Here is a 17,370-nt window from a genome sequence, read left to right as displayed (position 1 = left end):
AGCTGTGACCCTGAGAGGGGTGTGGGTCTCTTTGTGGGCGGGAGGGGGAGGGCTATCTCTCACAAAGGGATGGGAGATGAGTAATTGTTCATCCCACTGTGGCTTTGTTAGTGGGAGTTGAGATATGTGCAGACACTGTGGATTGTGCACAGGAAATAGAGCCGAGGTTTTCAGAGAGGACAAAGCGGCTGGAACTGTGCAGTGTGTGCCGCCCGTCCCTGCTTCCAGGGCCCGAACCCGCAGCGCACGTCGGACTAGGAGGATCCTGCCGGTCGGCGGTACAGATCCCTTCGCCCCACAGCAGCTCTGGCGTCGCCGCGCGGCTGTGCGCGTGGCAGCGGTGCTGCTGTAGTGCTGACATGGTGACAGTGTCCCTTGGTGGTCTATTCCGCAGCTATCCAGGGCTCTCTCAGCTGGTCCTGTCCTAGGCTTTTGTGGTGCCGTCGATGTGCCCTATCTATGGATGGTGCAGGGATGGGGCGATGCAGACGTATGTTGTGATTGCACCACGCAGAGTTTGTGGGAGATCGACCTCTGGGTGTGGCGACTTTTCACTGCAGATCATCGCATTCTTTCGAACGTCTGTGGCCCTGGAGAGTCCGCTCAAGGTATGGTACCTTTTAAATTAGGTCTTATAGAATGCTTCTACTCGTTGGTCTCCTTAGTGGAACAGACATATTCTTCATATATGCTGTGAGATTCCGAACTACTGTCCTGTGCACATTTTGTCTCAATAGTTTGCGTTTACTAAGGAAAGTAATAATTTCCCTGTCGCAGCTACTTACCTGTGTGCAAGGAGATTGCTTTGCACACAGTGCAATTCAATGGTAGTTTACTTTTGACTGCTATGGTTTATTCGTGTTTCTCGGGTGCCTTAGCTTGACTATGATAGTTTACCTGCCAAGCTTCCCTTTAGTCAACTCTGGTTATTTTGCCATTACACATACTAGCAAGTTAGTCTTTGTCTACTGCAGGATGTAAATGTAAATTGTATTTAATTAGAGCGTATTACCCCTGATGAGGCATTAAAGCGCTTTGCGGCGAGTAGCACTTTATCCGTGACCCAAAGTTAGAGGTAAATAGGTTGTTTATCTACGATTTTTTGCCTTTGTATACGTTGTCTCTGGATATTTCGTTTTTCTTTGCTTTGGATAGTTCGTATTTCTCCCTTACTTTAATTTTGGATAATAATTGTCGTCCCTGTGTGACAGATGCTGAAAACTGTGAACTTCTGAACAATGCTTGAGAATGAAATACTCGGGTTAGAAGTAAAGTAACTAGCCTTTATACATGGCTAGTTTTAGTAGTTAGCCTGTTATCAATCACTTATTACTATGCATCAATACCAATTTTTCAGCACGTAGTATTAAAAAGCACAGTAGGTTAAGGGTCATATAAAGCGTCATGGAGTGAACAAGCTTAAGGTATAGTTGGATGAGGACAAAGTAGCGTTTCAGAGATGTTTTGAAGGCATGCAGGAGCTACGTCGCCCAGTTCTAGAAGAACCTGGCGGGGTCTGCACTGCGGGTTCAAATATGGCACAGGACTATCATCTTAAAGCGGGGCAAAGAAGGTGAAAATAAAGATGTGAGGTGCGTCTGGGGTGGCGGGGTTTAATGGTTGGACAACACTTTTGGGCTTACGGGAGGAGTAAGTGGTTGCCGGCAGTAGGAACTACAAAGGTGAAGCGGTCAGCAAAAAACAGAGTTTAGATCAAGACGGGAACGCATCCTGGCACCTCTGTTTATTCTGTGCCTTGCAGAATCACCGGACCAGTGTTATAAGAGTAGTCTAGAGCGTCAGTGTTGTATTTCGGCTGTATGAATGCTGTGATTAGTCTGCAGTGAATTTGTTCAGCATATTAAAACCATTTTCTCTACCCAAGGAAATCATGTCATTTAAATACCATTTATTCACCTTGGCTTATTCAGTCAGTAGTTCTTTGGGGATTTGGTCCTCTTTGCAATTGAAAAAACATTTCTAATACTTCACTTAGGCTGGGAAACAATAGCTATTCAGGGAAGATGAGCCATCGTTAGTTCTATAAAAATGTTTAAAAGCGAAAGACATTCAATGGCCCATTTCTTAATTAGAAATAGGAACATGCTAAAGCAGAAATTGAATTGACGAGCTATGCATTTGTAATGGGAAAACATGTTTTTTTATAACGATCAGTGGCTACAAATGATGCATATTATTACGCAGGAAAAGATGCAACCTTTTTGGAAGCTGGTCACAGAGGGATCATGGTTTTCACTACAGCTAGGACTCCCCTAAGTTGCAGAAGAGACATGGTTTGTGTAGTAATGACATACACAAAGGAGGGAGGTAACTTGTCTTTATTCACCATCTCCTCTTCCACCATCAACTCTCTCTGCCAGATAGGATCCTCCTAACACTCTAAGTTGAACCTCCACATTGACTGTAAGGAAGTACTATTATGCTGCAGGGGTGGGGGAAGTGCAGTATCAACTAGGATAGGTGGCGTAAACCTATTGATAGATTTCGTTAAGTACATTAAAGAAATGAGCAATCAAATTACAACAGTTTGCTATAATTGCTAACCGTATGAAACAGAAAACTGAGTGGAAGTCAAGCGTTTTATTTGTGAATTTGATATTTGCATGCAGTATGGTGCTCTACCAGACCAATGTCTGGGCGCCGGGAATGGTCATGATATACAAACTAGAAATTATGTGGGTGAATTATCAAATCATATGGAGGAAACCGTTCTGCCCTTTTCTAGAGTGACCACGAGTGTGTCTTTGGCAGTGTAAGACTTTAAACTGCTATCCAGTAACATGAAGTAGCTAGAGATACTGGTAGATAGGTGTCTCATGTGAGTAGTTGTAGACTACTTAGAACATTTAATGGTTAGAATCACTCATGACTAGACCACATGTTTTGACTTACACCTCACTCTCTGGGGCAGAAGCAGGTGATGAAATTGGGGGATGGCACCCTACTGTAATTACCTACTAAGTATTTAACCCTGCCAATCCTGATGTATACTGACCAGGAGGCAGATTAATGAATCAAGTCTATTATATGGGCCCGAACGAAAGCACAACTTAAACCTACTAAATTCAACAGGACTACTACATCAGATGATCTAAAATTGCGGAATATGGAATTGTATCACTTAGCACACCAGCACATACAACTGATATGACTGGCGCCATCACATTTTTCCACTCATTTTGGGCTAAAATTGAGAGTTTCTGTCTGGGAAATTCTCATGGCTTAGATGTACTATACCTTAAGAATATCAAACATACAAAAGGTGATGGGAGGAGTGGTTGCAATAAGTATAACCACTGGCAATCGCTCGGGCAGCATTCCAAATCCTTGTTCTTTTGCCCACTTTCCTATACTGCAAGAAGACCTTGCTGTATAAGGACACGTCACCATCATTTTTGTGATACTGATGACTTGGGTATCAATGTACAAGAAGCTGAGGGTGGCAGGTTTACAAATATGGTGCGCTGGTATGGCATCATGTGGGATTACAAATTGGTAATGCCCAATTCTGCTGTCAATAATGGTACTCTAGAGTAATTCGAACACTGGCAACATTCTATTTGGAATAACTTTGGCACCCGTTGATGAATCTTCGCGAAATTTTCAAAAATTTTGGCCAGCTCCGGTCCGCTCCTATCCTGAAAGTCTCGGGATGATTCGTGTAGCGGGGGCTGAGAAAAAAGGGGGTCCCAAAACGTGTTTCCCTCATGCAGTTTCCCATAGGACCTTTAGCCGCAGCTACAGCCCGAACTGCTGAACGGAATTACACCAAATTTGGCAGAAAGGTAGACCTTGGTTCAGAGCCGTGCCTTTTGCTTAAATGGTGTAAATCCGTTCAGTAGTTCCTTAAAGAATCAAAATCACATATATATCTGGGCGGAGCCTAACCACACATCTCCTTGTGAGATCTGATTGGCTGTCAGTACTTCATCCAGGAAGTGTTGGCAGCCATCTTGGGACCAATATACATGATAGCACCTCATTAAAAAGCATTGCAGTTAATAAAGGTTTTAAGACTTTAGTTACATTATAAATCATTTGTTGATGGTATCATACTCATTTTAGGAATTGTGGTGTATTCTAAGGTGATTTTACCATGTGAAAAAGCCTTCTGCTGTGATATCATGAATCATGTTTGAGAGAAAACTATTTTCTCATGCTTTTCCCACAGAGGTTTGGAAGGTGATCTATAAGCTAAACTGAGAGCATATTTTCTGTAAATTCACATGATCTTTCTCAGTCATGTGAGAATGAAGTCTGACATTCTCAGTAAAGCATGTACATCCAACAAGGGCAGAGACTGTCAGTTGATTCCTTTGTGTTCTACTACAGCTTCCCAGAGTGTTCTAAAGAACAACTAGAGCGTTAACAGTCCTACTTATGACAAACGTATTGCACACCTGAAGCCATCTTGATTGGAATAAAGTGGTAACTCTTAAAACATTTAATTTAAAAAGGAACAGAAGGGGGTTCATTTTGCTATAGAAAGTATGATTAGTGCTGCAGAAAGAAAAATTAGGGCACATTTTGACTTCTCAAATCCTCTTCTATTTCATCAAAAAATTCTGACATGCAGACTGAAAAATGCACTTTCAATACCAGCAGCAGACTTCCCTGGTGAGCAGTAGCTTTACTACAGTGATCTAATGAACAACTAGAGTGCTAACATTCAGAATTCATGGCAAATGTGTGATACATCTGAATGCCTTCTTGATGGAACCAAAGTAAAAAACTGAAAGTATTTCCTACTGAGGAGACTGCAGTAAATGAGGAAATTAGGAAACTTCATAACAAATAAATCTCCCAAGATGGCCACCAGAGACAAAAGAGCCCACATGCAGCACAAATATCACCCAGATGTAGCCCAGTGACAGAAGTGTGCAAAACACTTATTTGTGTTTTTGCAGTTTTATATAGTGCAGACTTGCCAGGTATTGGAGTGCTTTACATGAGCATTGGTTACATCACACAAGATCAAATTCATTTTGGTTGTAGAACTGGGGAGATTAAGTGATTTGACCAGAATCACAGAATGTTGAGCTGAAGCAGAAACTCCAACCTTGTTCCCCAGTTGCAAAGTCTGCAGCTCTGGAAGTAACACCACATCCTCTCCCCTAAGTGCAACATTTAATCAAGTGGTCAACTGGATAAAAAAACATAAAGATAACAAGTAATTTAAAAGTGCTTTGTCGCTATTTGAAAACTCAAAAAATATGTCCTTATTTTAGTTTTTTAGAGCACTAACCATAATTTTGATGCAAATAAGACCCTCTCATATATGTAATTTCTAAAGGAAATGCTCTAGGTATTACAGTTTAATTACATCAAGATGACATCAGGCGTTCCACACTTTTGTAATAAATATAGAATGTTAGCAATCTAGTTGTTCATTAGGATACTGTTGAGAGGCAGAGGCCAGGGGCACGGACTCTGAAAATTGAACACAGGTAGGAGGGTGCCGAGGCAACAATTTGACCACACTGGGCAGGCAGGAAGGACAGTGGCAGCACAACAGACTATGGAGGGCAGTGGAAAGGGGAGCAGGGGCAACAAACCAACAATACAGGACTGGCAAGAGAGGCTGTGGCAATATAATAGACCATTGTGGGCAGAAAGAAGAGGCAGTGGCAGTACAACAGACCCGATTCAGCTAGTAAACGTCCAATGTTTTTAAGCTCAAATGGGCTTTATTTGATCTGTCTCCTGTCTACAATCTCCTCTTTTTCAATGTAACTCAAAGGGGAAAATCAATACCCCAGTTTTAAAAAAAAAAAATCTCCCTCTTACCAAGTTCAAAATGTTCGCACGTATGGTACATTGGATCATGGAAGGCAGGAGGAATTGGGGTAGGGACATGGATAACAGAGAACAGGAGGGACATGGAGAGGTGCACCAAACTGACCCTACAGGGCAGGCATCAGGGTTTGCAGCAGCACAATACACCACACAGGACATGCGGGACGGGAGTGCAGCACAACAATCCATAGAAAGCAATAGGGAGGGGACCGGACCATGCACATGGACAACAGAGAACAGAGGGGAAAGAGGCAATGGTAGCTAGCTGATCATAATGGACAGGAGAGAAAGTTGCAGCATAACAGACCATAAAGGGCAGGAGGGACGGATCGGGGGCATTACAATAGAACAGACAGGCCAGGAGGGAGGGAATAGGGGTCTGCACATGGAAACAGAGAGCTAGGGGCAAGGGGGCAGGGCAGGAGCAGCAAAATGACCATGGAGGTCAGGCAGGATGGGCACTAGAAACAAGACACACCATGGAGAGCAACAATGAGACTATGGTGGCATACACACAGACCATGGAGAGAAGGTGGGAGGGGGTCAGGGGCAGCTAGCTGACCACACAGGGAAGGTGGGAGGGGCCGTGGCAGCACAGAAGACCATTCATGGCAAGCGGAAGGGTTAGTTGCAGCACAATGGCTATGATGGGCAAGAAGGAGGGCACAGGGGCATGCACAAAGGACCATGGAGGATAGAAGGGAGGGTCAGGACCTGGGCACAGACAAGAGAGTTCAGGGGAAGGGGCCTTACAACAGACCGCGTGGGGCAGGCAGGAGGAGCAGTTGCAGCACAACAGACCAGGGAGGGTAGAAGGGTGTGGCGGTAAAATGGACTATGGAGGACAGGAGGAAGGGGATAGGGGCATGGCATGTGGACAGGCAGGGTGGAGGTGGCAGGGACAGGTTACAGTCATCTGACAATGCTAGGCAGGTGGGAGGGGAGTGGCAGCTCAACAGAACACTCAGAGTAGATAGGAGTGGCAGGTCCATGGAACATGGTGGGCAAAAAGGATGGAGCAGGGGCATGCACAAAGACATCGGAGGGCAGGGGGAAGGAGAATAGGGTCAGCAAGCTAAGCACAGAGGCTAAGCAGAAGGACAATGATGCGGCATAGAATTGGGCAATGGAGGTCAGGAGGAGTGGACTGGTACATCATGCTAAATGGAGGGCAGTGGCAGCACATCAGACCATGCATGGCAGGAGGGAGGAGGCTAGTCCATGGATTCAGACAACAGAGGATAGGGAGAAGGTGGAAAGGGCAGCAAGCTAACTGTTCAGAGAAGGTAGTTATTAGGAACTTTATTGTTTTTAAAATGTGTGTCTGTGCGAACTACTTAAAATATGAACAAGTATGCAGCATAATCTCACTTTTATTCAGGAAGAAGAGGACGTTTGTGACTGTGACTCCGGGCTCACTTGGCAGCAACACCCCCTGACCCTCCACCCCCCATCGCAAAATGTAATGCCCGTGAAAAGGGTAGGTGAACGCAGTGTTATATTGAACATAGTCCTGAGAGCACGATTGAAAATGAAAACTAGATATAGTGTATGGTATAAACTATGCACCAAAAAGTGTGATATAAGATGAACCGGGCGTGAAATATAATATGCAATACATTGTGCACAGTGACAGATTTATTGAAGAGCGTGAGATAGCACAGGCACTAGCGCGTGCTATGCGATATGCGCCTTGGAGTGTAATATGCACAGGACAGTGTTGTGTAACCTAACTAGTCTCTAGAGTTGTAACATAAAATATGTGCTGGGGAGTGTAACGTTGCATATGCACTGTGACAAAGATATGGATCCCAGATTGTAATATGTATGGCATAGCGCTGTGCGTTATAACATAGGTATCGAGGAAGGCACGTTAGATGGAGCAATATAACCCGTGCGAAGGCAAGTGTGGCATGACATATTCACGGGGTGGTGTTACAGTGCACATGGGCTAGAGAGTGTCATAGCATACGCACTAGCTGGTGGAATACAACACAGAGGTGTGTGGCACTCGGCGGGCACTGGTGGGTGTAACACAGCATTGGGCTCAGCCAGGAGCACGCTGTGACTCTTAAGTCAGGTTCGTCTCCTTTCCAGAGAGTAAAATAAAAAGTATTACACATCCGGCGGTGGGTGTGTTTTATTAACCGTGAGGGGGGTTTCTTGCATAGTTTGGTCGAATTTTTGTCGAATCCCCTTTGAATGGCTTGGTGTGCGCGTGTATTAAATGTGCCCGTCAATAGCTACCCATGTTTGTATAAATAAATGACAAGGGTGTCTATTTGGAGAGTACCCACCGGCGGGGGCTCCGGGATTAGGCACGGTAGAGCGTCAGACACGTCAGAGCTTCACTAGCGGTGTAAATACATTCCACGTGGAGTTATTCTATGCATAGTCTCCTTTTAATGAATATCACACAAATCGTCAGGTGATAGGTACATACGGTTTGTCCAGCATGTCCTAGGTGTTTCTATAAATATATATTTTTTTAAAATAATTTAAAAAAAGGCCGGCCCCAGGGGATGGGGTCCCCGGGGTCATAAGTGGCCTGAGGAGAGGGGCAACGCAGCGCCCCTCCTAAAGAATTTTTTTTAAAAAGCCATACCCCGAGGGTTGGGGTCCCAGAGGCCGATTAAGGCCTTGGCCGGGGGACCATGCGGCCCCCTTCCAATTTTTTGTTTTTCAAAAAAAAAGTTAGGGGGCAGGCCCTGGGGGATGGGGTCCCCAGGGCCAATAAATTAGAAAAAGGGGGGCCACACAGCACCCTTCTTAAAAAAATAAAAGATCAGCATCGCGCCGGAGGCCACGCCCCCTTCTTGCAGCACTCTGCAAACGCGCCCCCTGGCCAGTTGTAAGCTGAGGAGTTAAATTCCCTTCAATTCTGAGGGTCCCCGAGGGCCAACTAGCCCAGCAGATATCTCCAGTATGCGCCAGGAAGCTGCGTTGCAGACAGGTGTTCTGAGGCCACGCCCCTTTTTACACCTCTCTGCAACGCAGTTCTGTGGTGCTTACTGGAGGTACTTAGTGGGCTAGTTTGACCCTAGGGACCCTTGGGATTCAAGGGGACTTAACTCAACTTAGAACGGCCACAGGGGGCGTTTACACAGTGGTGAAGGGAGGGGACGGGGCCTGAGGTGACGTGTGCAAACACGCCCTGTGGCGCGTTTTAAGTTGGGGAAATAATTCCCTTTCAATCCTGAGGGACCCTGGGAACCAACTAGCCCACCAGGTGCTTCCAGTAAGCGCCACTGCGCTGCGTTGCAGAGAGGTGGTGCAGGCCGTGCCCCTTTTTACACCTCTCTGCAATGGCCCTTACTGAAGGTACCTAGTGGGCTAGTTGGACCCTAGGGACCCTCAGGATTCAAATGAACTTAATCTCCCAACTAAAAATGGCCACAGGGCGTGTTTACATAATGGTTAAGGGAGGGGATGGGGCCTGAGTTAACGTGTGCAATCGCGCCCTGTGGCGCGTTTTAAGAGGTAGTTTTAATTCCCCTGCCCTATTATATACTAGGGGCTTACAGAGGAGGTTATGCTAATCACAGGGGGACCCCAACGCATAGTGTTCCCTAGTGTATGTAGGTGTTTTCACTGTATTCTAAGTGTCTTTTAACATAGCACTGGCTCTAGGACTGGTTAGTCAGACTCAGTTACCACCAGTATCCGTCTGAAAAAGTTGAGGGTACAGGATGATTTTGCAACAAGGCTTCTTTCCGCTCTTCTGTTTGTTCTTTCTGCAAGTTATCCTTCTTCCTTCACTTTTCTTTGTCTTTGAGGACTTCTGTTGCTTCTTTCTGCATTTTTTTTTCTTTCTGTGCGTTTTTTCTTCTTTCTTCACATGTCCTATCTCTGTAGGCATAGTTAGAAATTAGCATTTAAAAAACCTTTGAAATTCACTGAAAAAACCATAGGTTTCAGACACGTTATAGTTAGGAATTAGCATTTAAAAAACCTGCGGGCGCACGAGTTATAGTTAGCTGAACTAACTATAACGGGGGTATTACAATGGTTTTGCACGAGTGAAAAGTCCAGCTAACTATAACGCCCCTGAAACCTATGGTTTTTTCAGTGAATTTCTAAGTTTTTTTTAATGCTAATCCCCAACTATAACGTGTGTGTGTGTGTGTGTGTGTGTGTGTGTGTGTGTGTGTGTGTCTCTGTGTGTGTGTGTGTGTGTGTGTGTCTCTGTGTGTGTGTGTGTGTGTGTGTGTCTCTGTGTGTGTCTGTGTGTGTCTGTGTGTGTCTGTGTGTGTCTGTGTGTGTCTGTGTGTGTCTGTGTCTGTGTGTGTGTCTGTGTGTGTGTCTGTGTCTGTGTGTGTCTCCTCGTCACAACGGTTTCGGAGTCAGCCCGTCAAAACACCACCAAGGATAACATCAAACTGAGGCCCAATGCTGGAACGAGAGGCTTTTATTCAGGCGTTTCGCAGCACAGCATGCTTCCATATTCAGGCGTTTCGGCGTTCAAGCCTTGCTCACAGATGGAAGTAAAACATATAATTAGCAAAGTGCGTAGTACAAGTCCCACAGTGCATTGCGATAATTCTTACAGGTAACAATTTGGAAGTCTTCATATTCTTTCTCCTGTGAATTCAATACTCTTGTATCACAATCGCACTGTTGTTGGTGTGGGTTTGTAAATAAACACAAGTCAGGTGAGTTGGTAATCCTTAAGTGTTGCAATCAATGTGCCTGAAGCAAACCCCACTTGCCAGCAAGATTGTAGAGGGATATAAACCATCACAAATCCCTACCATTACGTGCACTCTTTTAGCTTTTTAGCTTTCCTTTGTAGGCTGGGGCACGTACGTTTTGAATACAGACACCACATTCTCCGATACCGGAGCCTCTGACCCTTCAGGGCGGCCTCAGAACAACGGGCTCGGAGTCAGCCCGTCAAAACACCACCAAGGATAACATCAAACTGAGGCCCAATGCTGGAACGAGAGGCTTTATATATATTTATATTTTCCCCACAGTCACATTTCGGCGGGGAAAGACGAGCCACTCCAGTTTAGTCGAGTAAGTGTATTTCGACCTCTCTCGGGGTCTTGGTCACATGACCTGTTCCTTAATCCAGGAAGTAATATGGAGGTCTGAATCTGCACGTCACAGGGTGCACAGTTAACAGTGAAAAAAGACTGTTTTACAGCAGTTTTTGGAAATATACAGTTTGTTAAAATAAACACAACAGTGATGCACAATTCATTCATTGTAAAATAGTCAAATGTGGTTCATCAAATCCTTCAATTGATACAGTGTGAGCAGATTAAATTATAATAAAATACAGGTTTGTAGAGTGTGTCTAGTGTCGTGGACGGTGGCATTTGACGTTCAGAAAGACTATAGTAGTGTTTGTTTAGATGTACAAATATGTGTCTGTCGTGGTGACTGTTAAGGGAAACCATTGCACAGTGAAGGTATAGTACATATACATTGCTAGTCCTCTAGTTGTGATCACCATTATGTTTAGTGCGCCATGTATCTTTATGAGAGTTATATAACGCTTCATGGTTGTGTGAGAGAGTGACACGGATCTGGGTGTAGTACCCATTGTCCATGAACTATATCATTATTGTGTTAGTGGTTTACTCATAGAGCAGTGGCTCGACTAAGACAATGGATTCCCGTTGTTTGTGCTCTTATTGATATCCGTGGCTATCCTTCACTCCGGTTATGTTCCCTACAATCTGTGTGGCTATATAAAAAAACATAAAGACCAAACAGAACGTTCGAGTTCATATCAGATAGAATTGGCATACATATATTCGGTCACCCGCAAGACAAATAGTAGTGCTGAAAGTGAAATCATTGTCTTCCAACATATAGTACATCTTAATGCCACAACCCATCTTCTTTAATTTTATGATCCATCAATTATCTACTTTGGACATCGTATCAAAGTAGGGGAGAGGATGGGGTATACACAATCATTAATAACACAGTCTAAAACAAATTAGAAGAGGAAACTGTTAATATATAAAATGTATTCAAAGATTCCTGAATTCATGTTCAACCGGGCCCGGCTAAAAATCGTCAAATATTCACAAGTGTGAGTGCTACTCCTCATCATTATTCATCTCTATTGTAAATATGCTGCCTGCTTGCAGAAAGAAGTGTGATTCTAGTCTTCATAATGTTTGTACTCTATTTCCACCCCATGGATGTTGTGGTACTGTATCAAGAGCAAAGAATTTTCCCAGTGTCCAATCACTGTTCTGGACTTCCCGGAAATGTCCTGCTGTGCTGTAACTGAGATCCTGATTGGTTATTGCCCTCCAATGCTCAAAAATGCGTTTCTGAACGGGGAAAATGATTGATCCTATGTACCATTTGTGGCATGGGCATGTGATCGCATACACTGCACAGTCTGTATTTCAATTGATGTTTCTTGGAATCTTCCAGATTTTACCTGTTTTGTCTAGTTTCACTTCCTTGATATCATCACTGTGGCAGCATGCTTTACACTTACTGCATCTAAAAAATCTTCTACTCTCATCCAGCCGATTAGTTCTTCGTGGTTTAAGATGGCTGTTAACTAAGATCTTTGATGGATAACTTCTTCCTACAGGACAGTGATGGTGTGATGCCTAATTTTGATTTAAGAAGTGTATCCTCTGTGAGAATATCCCACCTATTCTTCAATATCTGTTTGATTGGCAGCATGTGTGTTAAATGTAGTAATGAATCTTATTGGTGCAGTATTGGGATCTGTTCCTACTTTCTTAGTCTGTGCTTGGTATCGAGCATCAGTTCTTTTCACATTATCTGCTTTAGTTAGCCCCTTATGCAGCATTTTGATAGGAAGATTCAAAGAGAGAGGGAATTCTATCATGTCTGTCTTTGTTCTTGTGTAAGATTCCTCAGAGCTAAATTGTGTTTCGCTCTGAGTAGTTCCCCATAGGGGATATTCCATCTGAAGTTAGGTGGGTGACAACTTGCAGCATGGCGTTCCCTACGGTCTCTTTTCTATGGAGATCAGTGGAAAGATTCCCTCCCTCTACTGTCAACCTTAAATCGAGGAAGTCAATGGTCTGTTGACTGTGTTGCATGGTGAAATGCAAATTCATACTGTTACTGTTCAATTTCATCCGAAAACTCATGAGATCATTCCTCTCCCTCCCATACAATTAAATTTCATCTATGTAATGAAGCCAGATATTAACATTCCTAGTCAATGGTTCCTGCTTCTCTCACCAGCCTACCGTCAGGTTGGCATAGCTGGGAGCGAAGCAAGTGCCCATGGAAGTCCCTTGTATTTGTTTAAAGCACTGTCCGTTAAACATAAAATCATTTTCAGTAAGGCAGAACTCAGTCATCTGTAGGAGCATGCGTGTGTGGCCGAGTAGGTGTATGTTTCTAGTTTTGAGAAAATCTTGACAGGCTTTAAGACCATCCACATGGCGGATACTGTTGTACAAGCGCTCTACGTCAAGACCGTGTTTCTCTCCCCAGTGTAAATTTTGGATCTTTTGTAGAAAGTCCTTAGTATCCCTCACGTAAGAATTAAGGTCTTTGACATACAGAAAGAGAAAATGGTCTACATAGATGTGTTTTCCAACAAACTATTTTTGGAAGACACAATATGGCGCCCTGGGGGATTGGTGCTGTTTTTGTGGACCTTGGGTAGAAGGTCGGGTTGGTAGGTGTCTTATTCTGTAAGAACTGTTTCTCATTCCACACACATACATTTACACATACATAGATATACACTTCCATGTTTGTCCTCATTTGAAGATGCACTCCACTGCAGACTTTTCAACTGAAATCTTTATTTTTGGGTAACTGGCATGTTAATTCCTGATTGTTCCTGCCTAAGGCATTTCGGAGCCCCTCTGCTCCTTAGTCATAGGCTGCTTGCAACTTCACAGAAATTCAAAGAGCACTTTTATTTTCCTGCAAGGAAGTCCCATTGCCCTCTGGTAGGCTACACAGGTGGGTTTAATTTTTCAAAGGATGCTGGTATCTGTAGTGTTTTTTCATATAATTCTTACCCTTCGGTGGGTTCTGCAGAGCTGCAGTGATTTATTTCTGTGTTTCTCACCTGAGAGGTCCACTGGAGGTCCATAAAAGTAGGTAGCATGCAGTGAATGGTACTAACGAGCACATCTGTGAAAGTCAATGTACACCTATGATTAAGGAGCCAGGCGCTACAAAACGCGTCATGAAACAGAAAAGAATTGGACTGAAAATGCTGGTTTTACTCGAATAAAGGATTTGGAGAAATCAGTCTGCGACGAGTGCGTCCTCATTTCAGGGCACCTTTGGAGACATAAATTACGGCAGTCCGGCCATAAAGGACCGCACCACCATGCAAATTGAACATGGGGCTGAAGGGGTTCAGAACTGAGCTGAGCCTAGAGGCGGCGTAACAGACAATTACATTACAACCATGAATTTTCAATCGGGAGGCCCACTGGAGGGCTGTGCACAAATTAAAAAACAAAATAAACATTGAAATTACACAGAACCCACTGGAGGGTGATAACGGGCTCAAGACAACACTACAAGTACCAGCATGCACCATAAATTGAACTCACCTGAGAGGTCCACTGGAGGTCCATAAAAGTAGGTAGCATGCAGTGAATGGTACTAACAAGCATATCTGTGAAAGTCAGTGTACCTGTAAGTAAGGAGCCAGGCGCTCCAAAACGCGCCAGGAAAAAGAAAAGAATTGGACTGTAAATGCGGGTTTTACTCGAATAAATGATTTGGAGAAATCGGTCTGCGGCCGAGTGCGTCCTTATTTCAGGGCACTTTTGGAGATTATATATATATTCACTGAAAAAACCATAGGTTTCACACACGTTATAGTTACGAATTAGCATTTAAAAAACCTTGCAAATTCACTTAAAAAACCATTGGTTTCACACATGTTCTAGTTAGCTGGACATTTCACTCGTAAAAAACCAATGAAATTCCCCCGTTATAGTTGGTGCAGGCAACTATAACTCACGCGACCGCAATCCTCTGCTGATGACGTCAGATATTACATCACTGTATTTAGACACTTATTTACCCATGTCTTCTTCCATTAATCTTTAGCTATACATATATTACAAATATTTATTTTTCATAAAGACACATATGTCATCAGTGATGTAATATCTGACGTCATCAGCAGAGGATTGCGGTCGCGTGAGTTATAGTTGCCTGCACTAACTATAACGGGGGAATTTCATAGGTTTTTTACGAGTGAAATGTCCAGCTAACTATAACATGTGTGAAACTTATGTTTTTTTAAGTGAATTTGCAAGGTTTTTTAAATGCTAATTCGTAACTATAACATGTGTGAAACCTATGGTTTTTTCAGTGAATTTGTACGGTTTTTTAAATGCTAAGTTATGTATTTATTTATTTTTTTTTTCCCCCGGGTTTTTCACCATTCGCGCACCGAGCAACCTCGGTTCACCGTGCATACACCGCGCGCGCACCTCGCGATTTAAAAAAAAAAATGTTTTTTTCGCCCTTGGGGGTCCTTCTGTGAACCCCTGACCAAGGCTAGGGGGTCAGGAACTGTCCACTCTGCCCCCTTTTCACGTTCTCCACCTTTTTTTTTACCCCCTCATACTGCGAGAGACAAAATGGCGGCCGACACTTCCTGGTTTCGACCGATTTCAATGTTTACCGACATCTAACAACCAATCAGAATTGCGCTCGCGCACGGCAGGGTGCGCACACGGTGCGCGCGTATAGATATTGATATGCTTTTAAATGCTATTTTCTCAGGAAATACTGAACAGATTTACATCAGACCTGCAAAAGGCACTTCCTTGACCTTATGGCTACCTCTCTGCCAAATTTCACGTAATTCTGTTCAGCCGATCGGGCTGTAGCTGCGACTAAAGGTCCTATGGAAAAATGCATGGGAAAAACGCGTTTTGGGACCCCCCTTTTCCTCGGCCCCAGCTTGACGAATCACCCCGAGACTTTTAGGGTAGGAGCTGAACGGAGCGCCCCATTAGTTTTGAAAATTTTGCGAGGATTCGTCAACCGGCGCCAAAGTTATTCAAAATAGAATTTTGAGATTTCCTATGGAAACTAGGTTGTAACTATAACTATCTACTGGCGACCGCCAGTAGATATATATATATATATATATATTTTATCTATACTTGCTTGCTTGCAGGGCTAAGTTTGGAGAAATATATATGTATGTATATATAATATTTTGTCATTGGAATTATTTTCAAGGTCTTCAGAAATTTATTTGCACTTGTATTGGAGTTCGCAACTATCACATGACTATTGCGAGAGTAAATGGTCCTCTTTAGTGCTTACAAACCATCAAGGGTATGAGAGAATACAGACTCAGACTCGCATATATAAAGGTGCTTTTTAAAATTGACTTTGGTCCTCCACAAAGCTTAAGACCGCGAATCAGCTCCCTGACACTCTAGTTGCCTGGTGCCAAACTGCGACCTATTGCACGTACTCTTCCCTGAAGTGACGGACAGTTGCCCCCGTTGTCATGCACCAAATGCGAAATTGTTACATATGCTGTGGAACTGCCCGAGATCACTTCATTATTGGTCGAAGGTGCACAAAATCCTGCATGAAATTGCACCTGTATTGAATGATGACTCCCCAGAGTACTGCATACTTTGATTAGGCCCTAGAGGCAAGAAGTCTAGCCCTGTCCGTAGATTCATGAATCTTGCTCTTATATTGGCGAAACGCAATATCACAAAGCGGTGGAGGTCTCCTAAACCTCCGTCGCTGTTGGACTAGTATACCGAAATGGTTAGATGGGGTAGAGCAGAGGGTGCTGAAATTCTCAGAGAAGAGCAAAGAGGCCTGTGTAAAAATATGATATCCCTGGACTGGAATGTACTGTTGAAGGGGTTTATTGCTATGGATGTACAGACATGCTCAGCGAGTGTAATGGTACGCATTAAGAATATTGTGCCTGATTCTTGGCTAGTCCGGCGATACAATATGTGTAACCATTGATTTTTCGTATGTTACTTGAGAGGTATATCCATAGAGATTAACAAGAGTACTGTGATTTTTGGAAGTTATGTGGAGATGTATATTTCAGCGGAGTCAGTGGGTGGGATAGGTGGGGGGTTTCTTCTACGGTAGTTAACCCATTTAGCACAGCGCAGAATCTGCCGCGGGGTGGACGTTTCTGTGCGCGGGCGGGGCCGAGGCGGCCAACGGACGTGCGCAGCACTATAGAGGTAGTGCTCGCGTTGGTCGACGCACGCAACGAACGGGTTAATAGGTTTTTTTTTTTTTTGACAACAAACTTTATTGGCATTTTTAGGACACCGGGGAACTCGTCCCCATACATGGTACCAATATGGATAGAAGAACAATGAGAATTGGCATCCGTGTTCAACCCCCCCCCTGGTCTGCAGAACATCAGACCCCCAAACCCTCCCCCCCCCCCCCTCCCCTCCCGCACAGCACACCAACCCACAGTCCAACATAGATATGCAACATTTCCTATCAGCGTTGGCTCCATACTCTGATTACTCTCCCTCAGTTCATAGGGCCCGGGGCCTCGGAGGGGGAAGCCACCGGGGCTCTGATTAGCCTCTCTATTGGGTC

General features: G+C 44.0%; 1 protein-coding gene across 6 annotated transcripts in view; it reads left to right on the top strand.

Annotated features, from left to right (window-relative positions):
- Positions 1-17,370, top strand: part of DIP2A (DIP2 acetate--CoA ligase A) — an 879,263-nt gene that overhangs the window by 113,719 nt on the left and 748,174 nt on the right. For 2 of the 6 annotated variants that reach the window (XM_085645152.1, XM_085645154.1), the window contains exon 1: positions 354-608. The exons of 3 other annotated variants lie outside the window; for them this stretch is intronic. In XM_085645152.1, the coding sequence (XP_085501278.1) occupies positions 464-608 (145 nt within the window). In that variant the 5' untranslated portion in view covers positions 354-463. Of the gene's footprint in view, positions 1-198; positions 609-17,370 lie in introns of those variants that run through there. One more of the 6 variants, XM_085645150.1, reaches the window with a different exon arrangement.

The sequence above is a fragment of the Triturus cristatus genome, chromosome 3_1 (assembly GCF_964204655.1).
Source record: "Triturus cristatus chromosome 3_1, aTriCri1.1, whole genome shotgun sequence".
Taxonomy (NCBI): Eukaryota; Metazoa; Chordata; class Amphibia; order Caudata; family Salamandridae; genus Triturus; species Triturus cristatus.
Note: the sequence above shows the minus strand (reverse complement) of the source record. Positions and strands in the feature narration are given on the sequence as shown.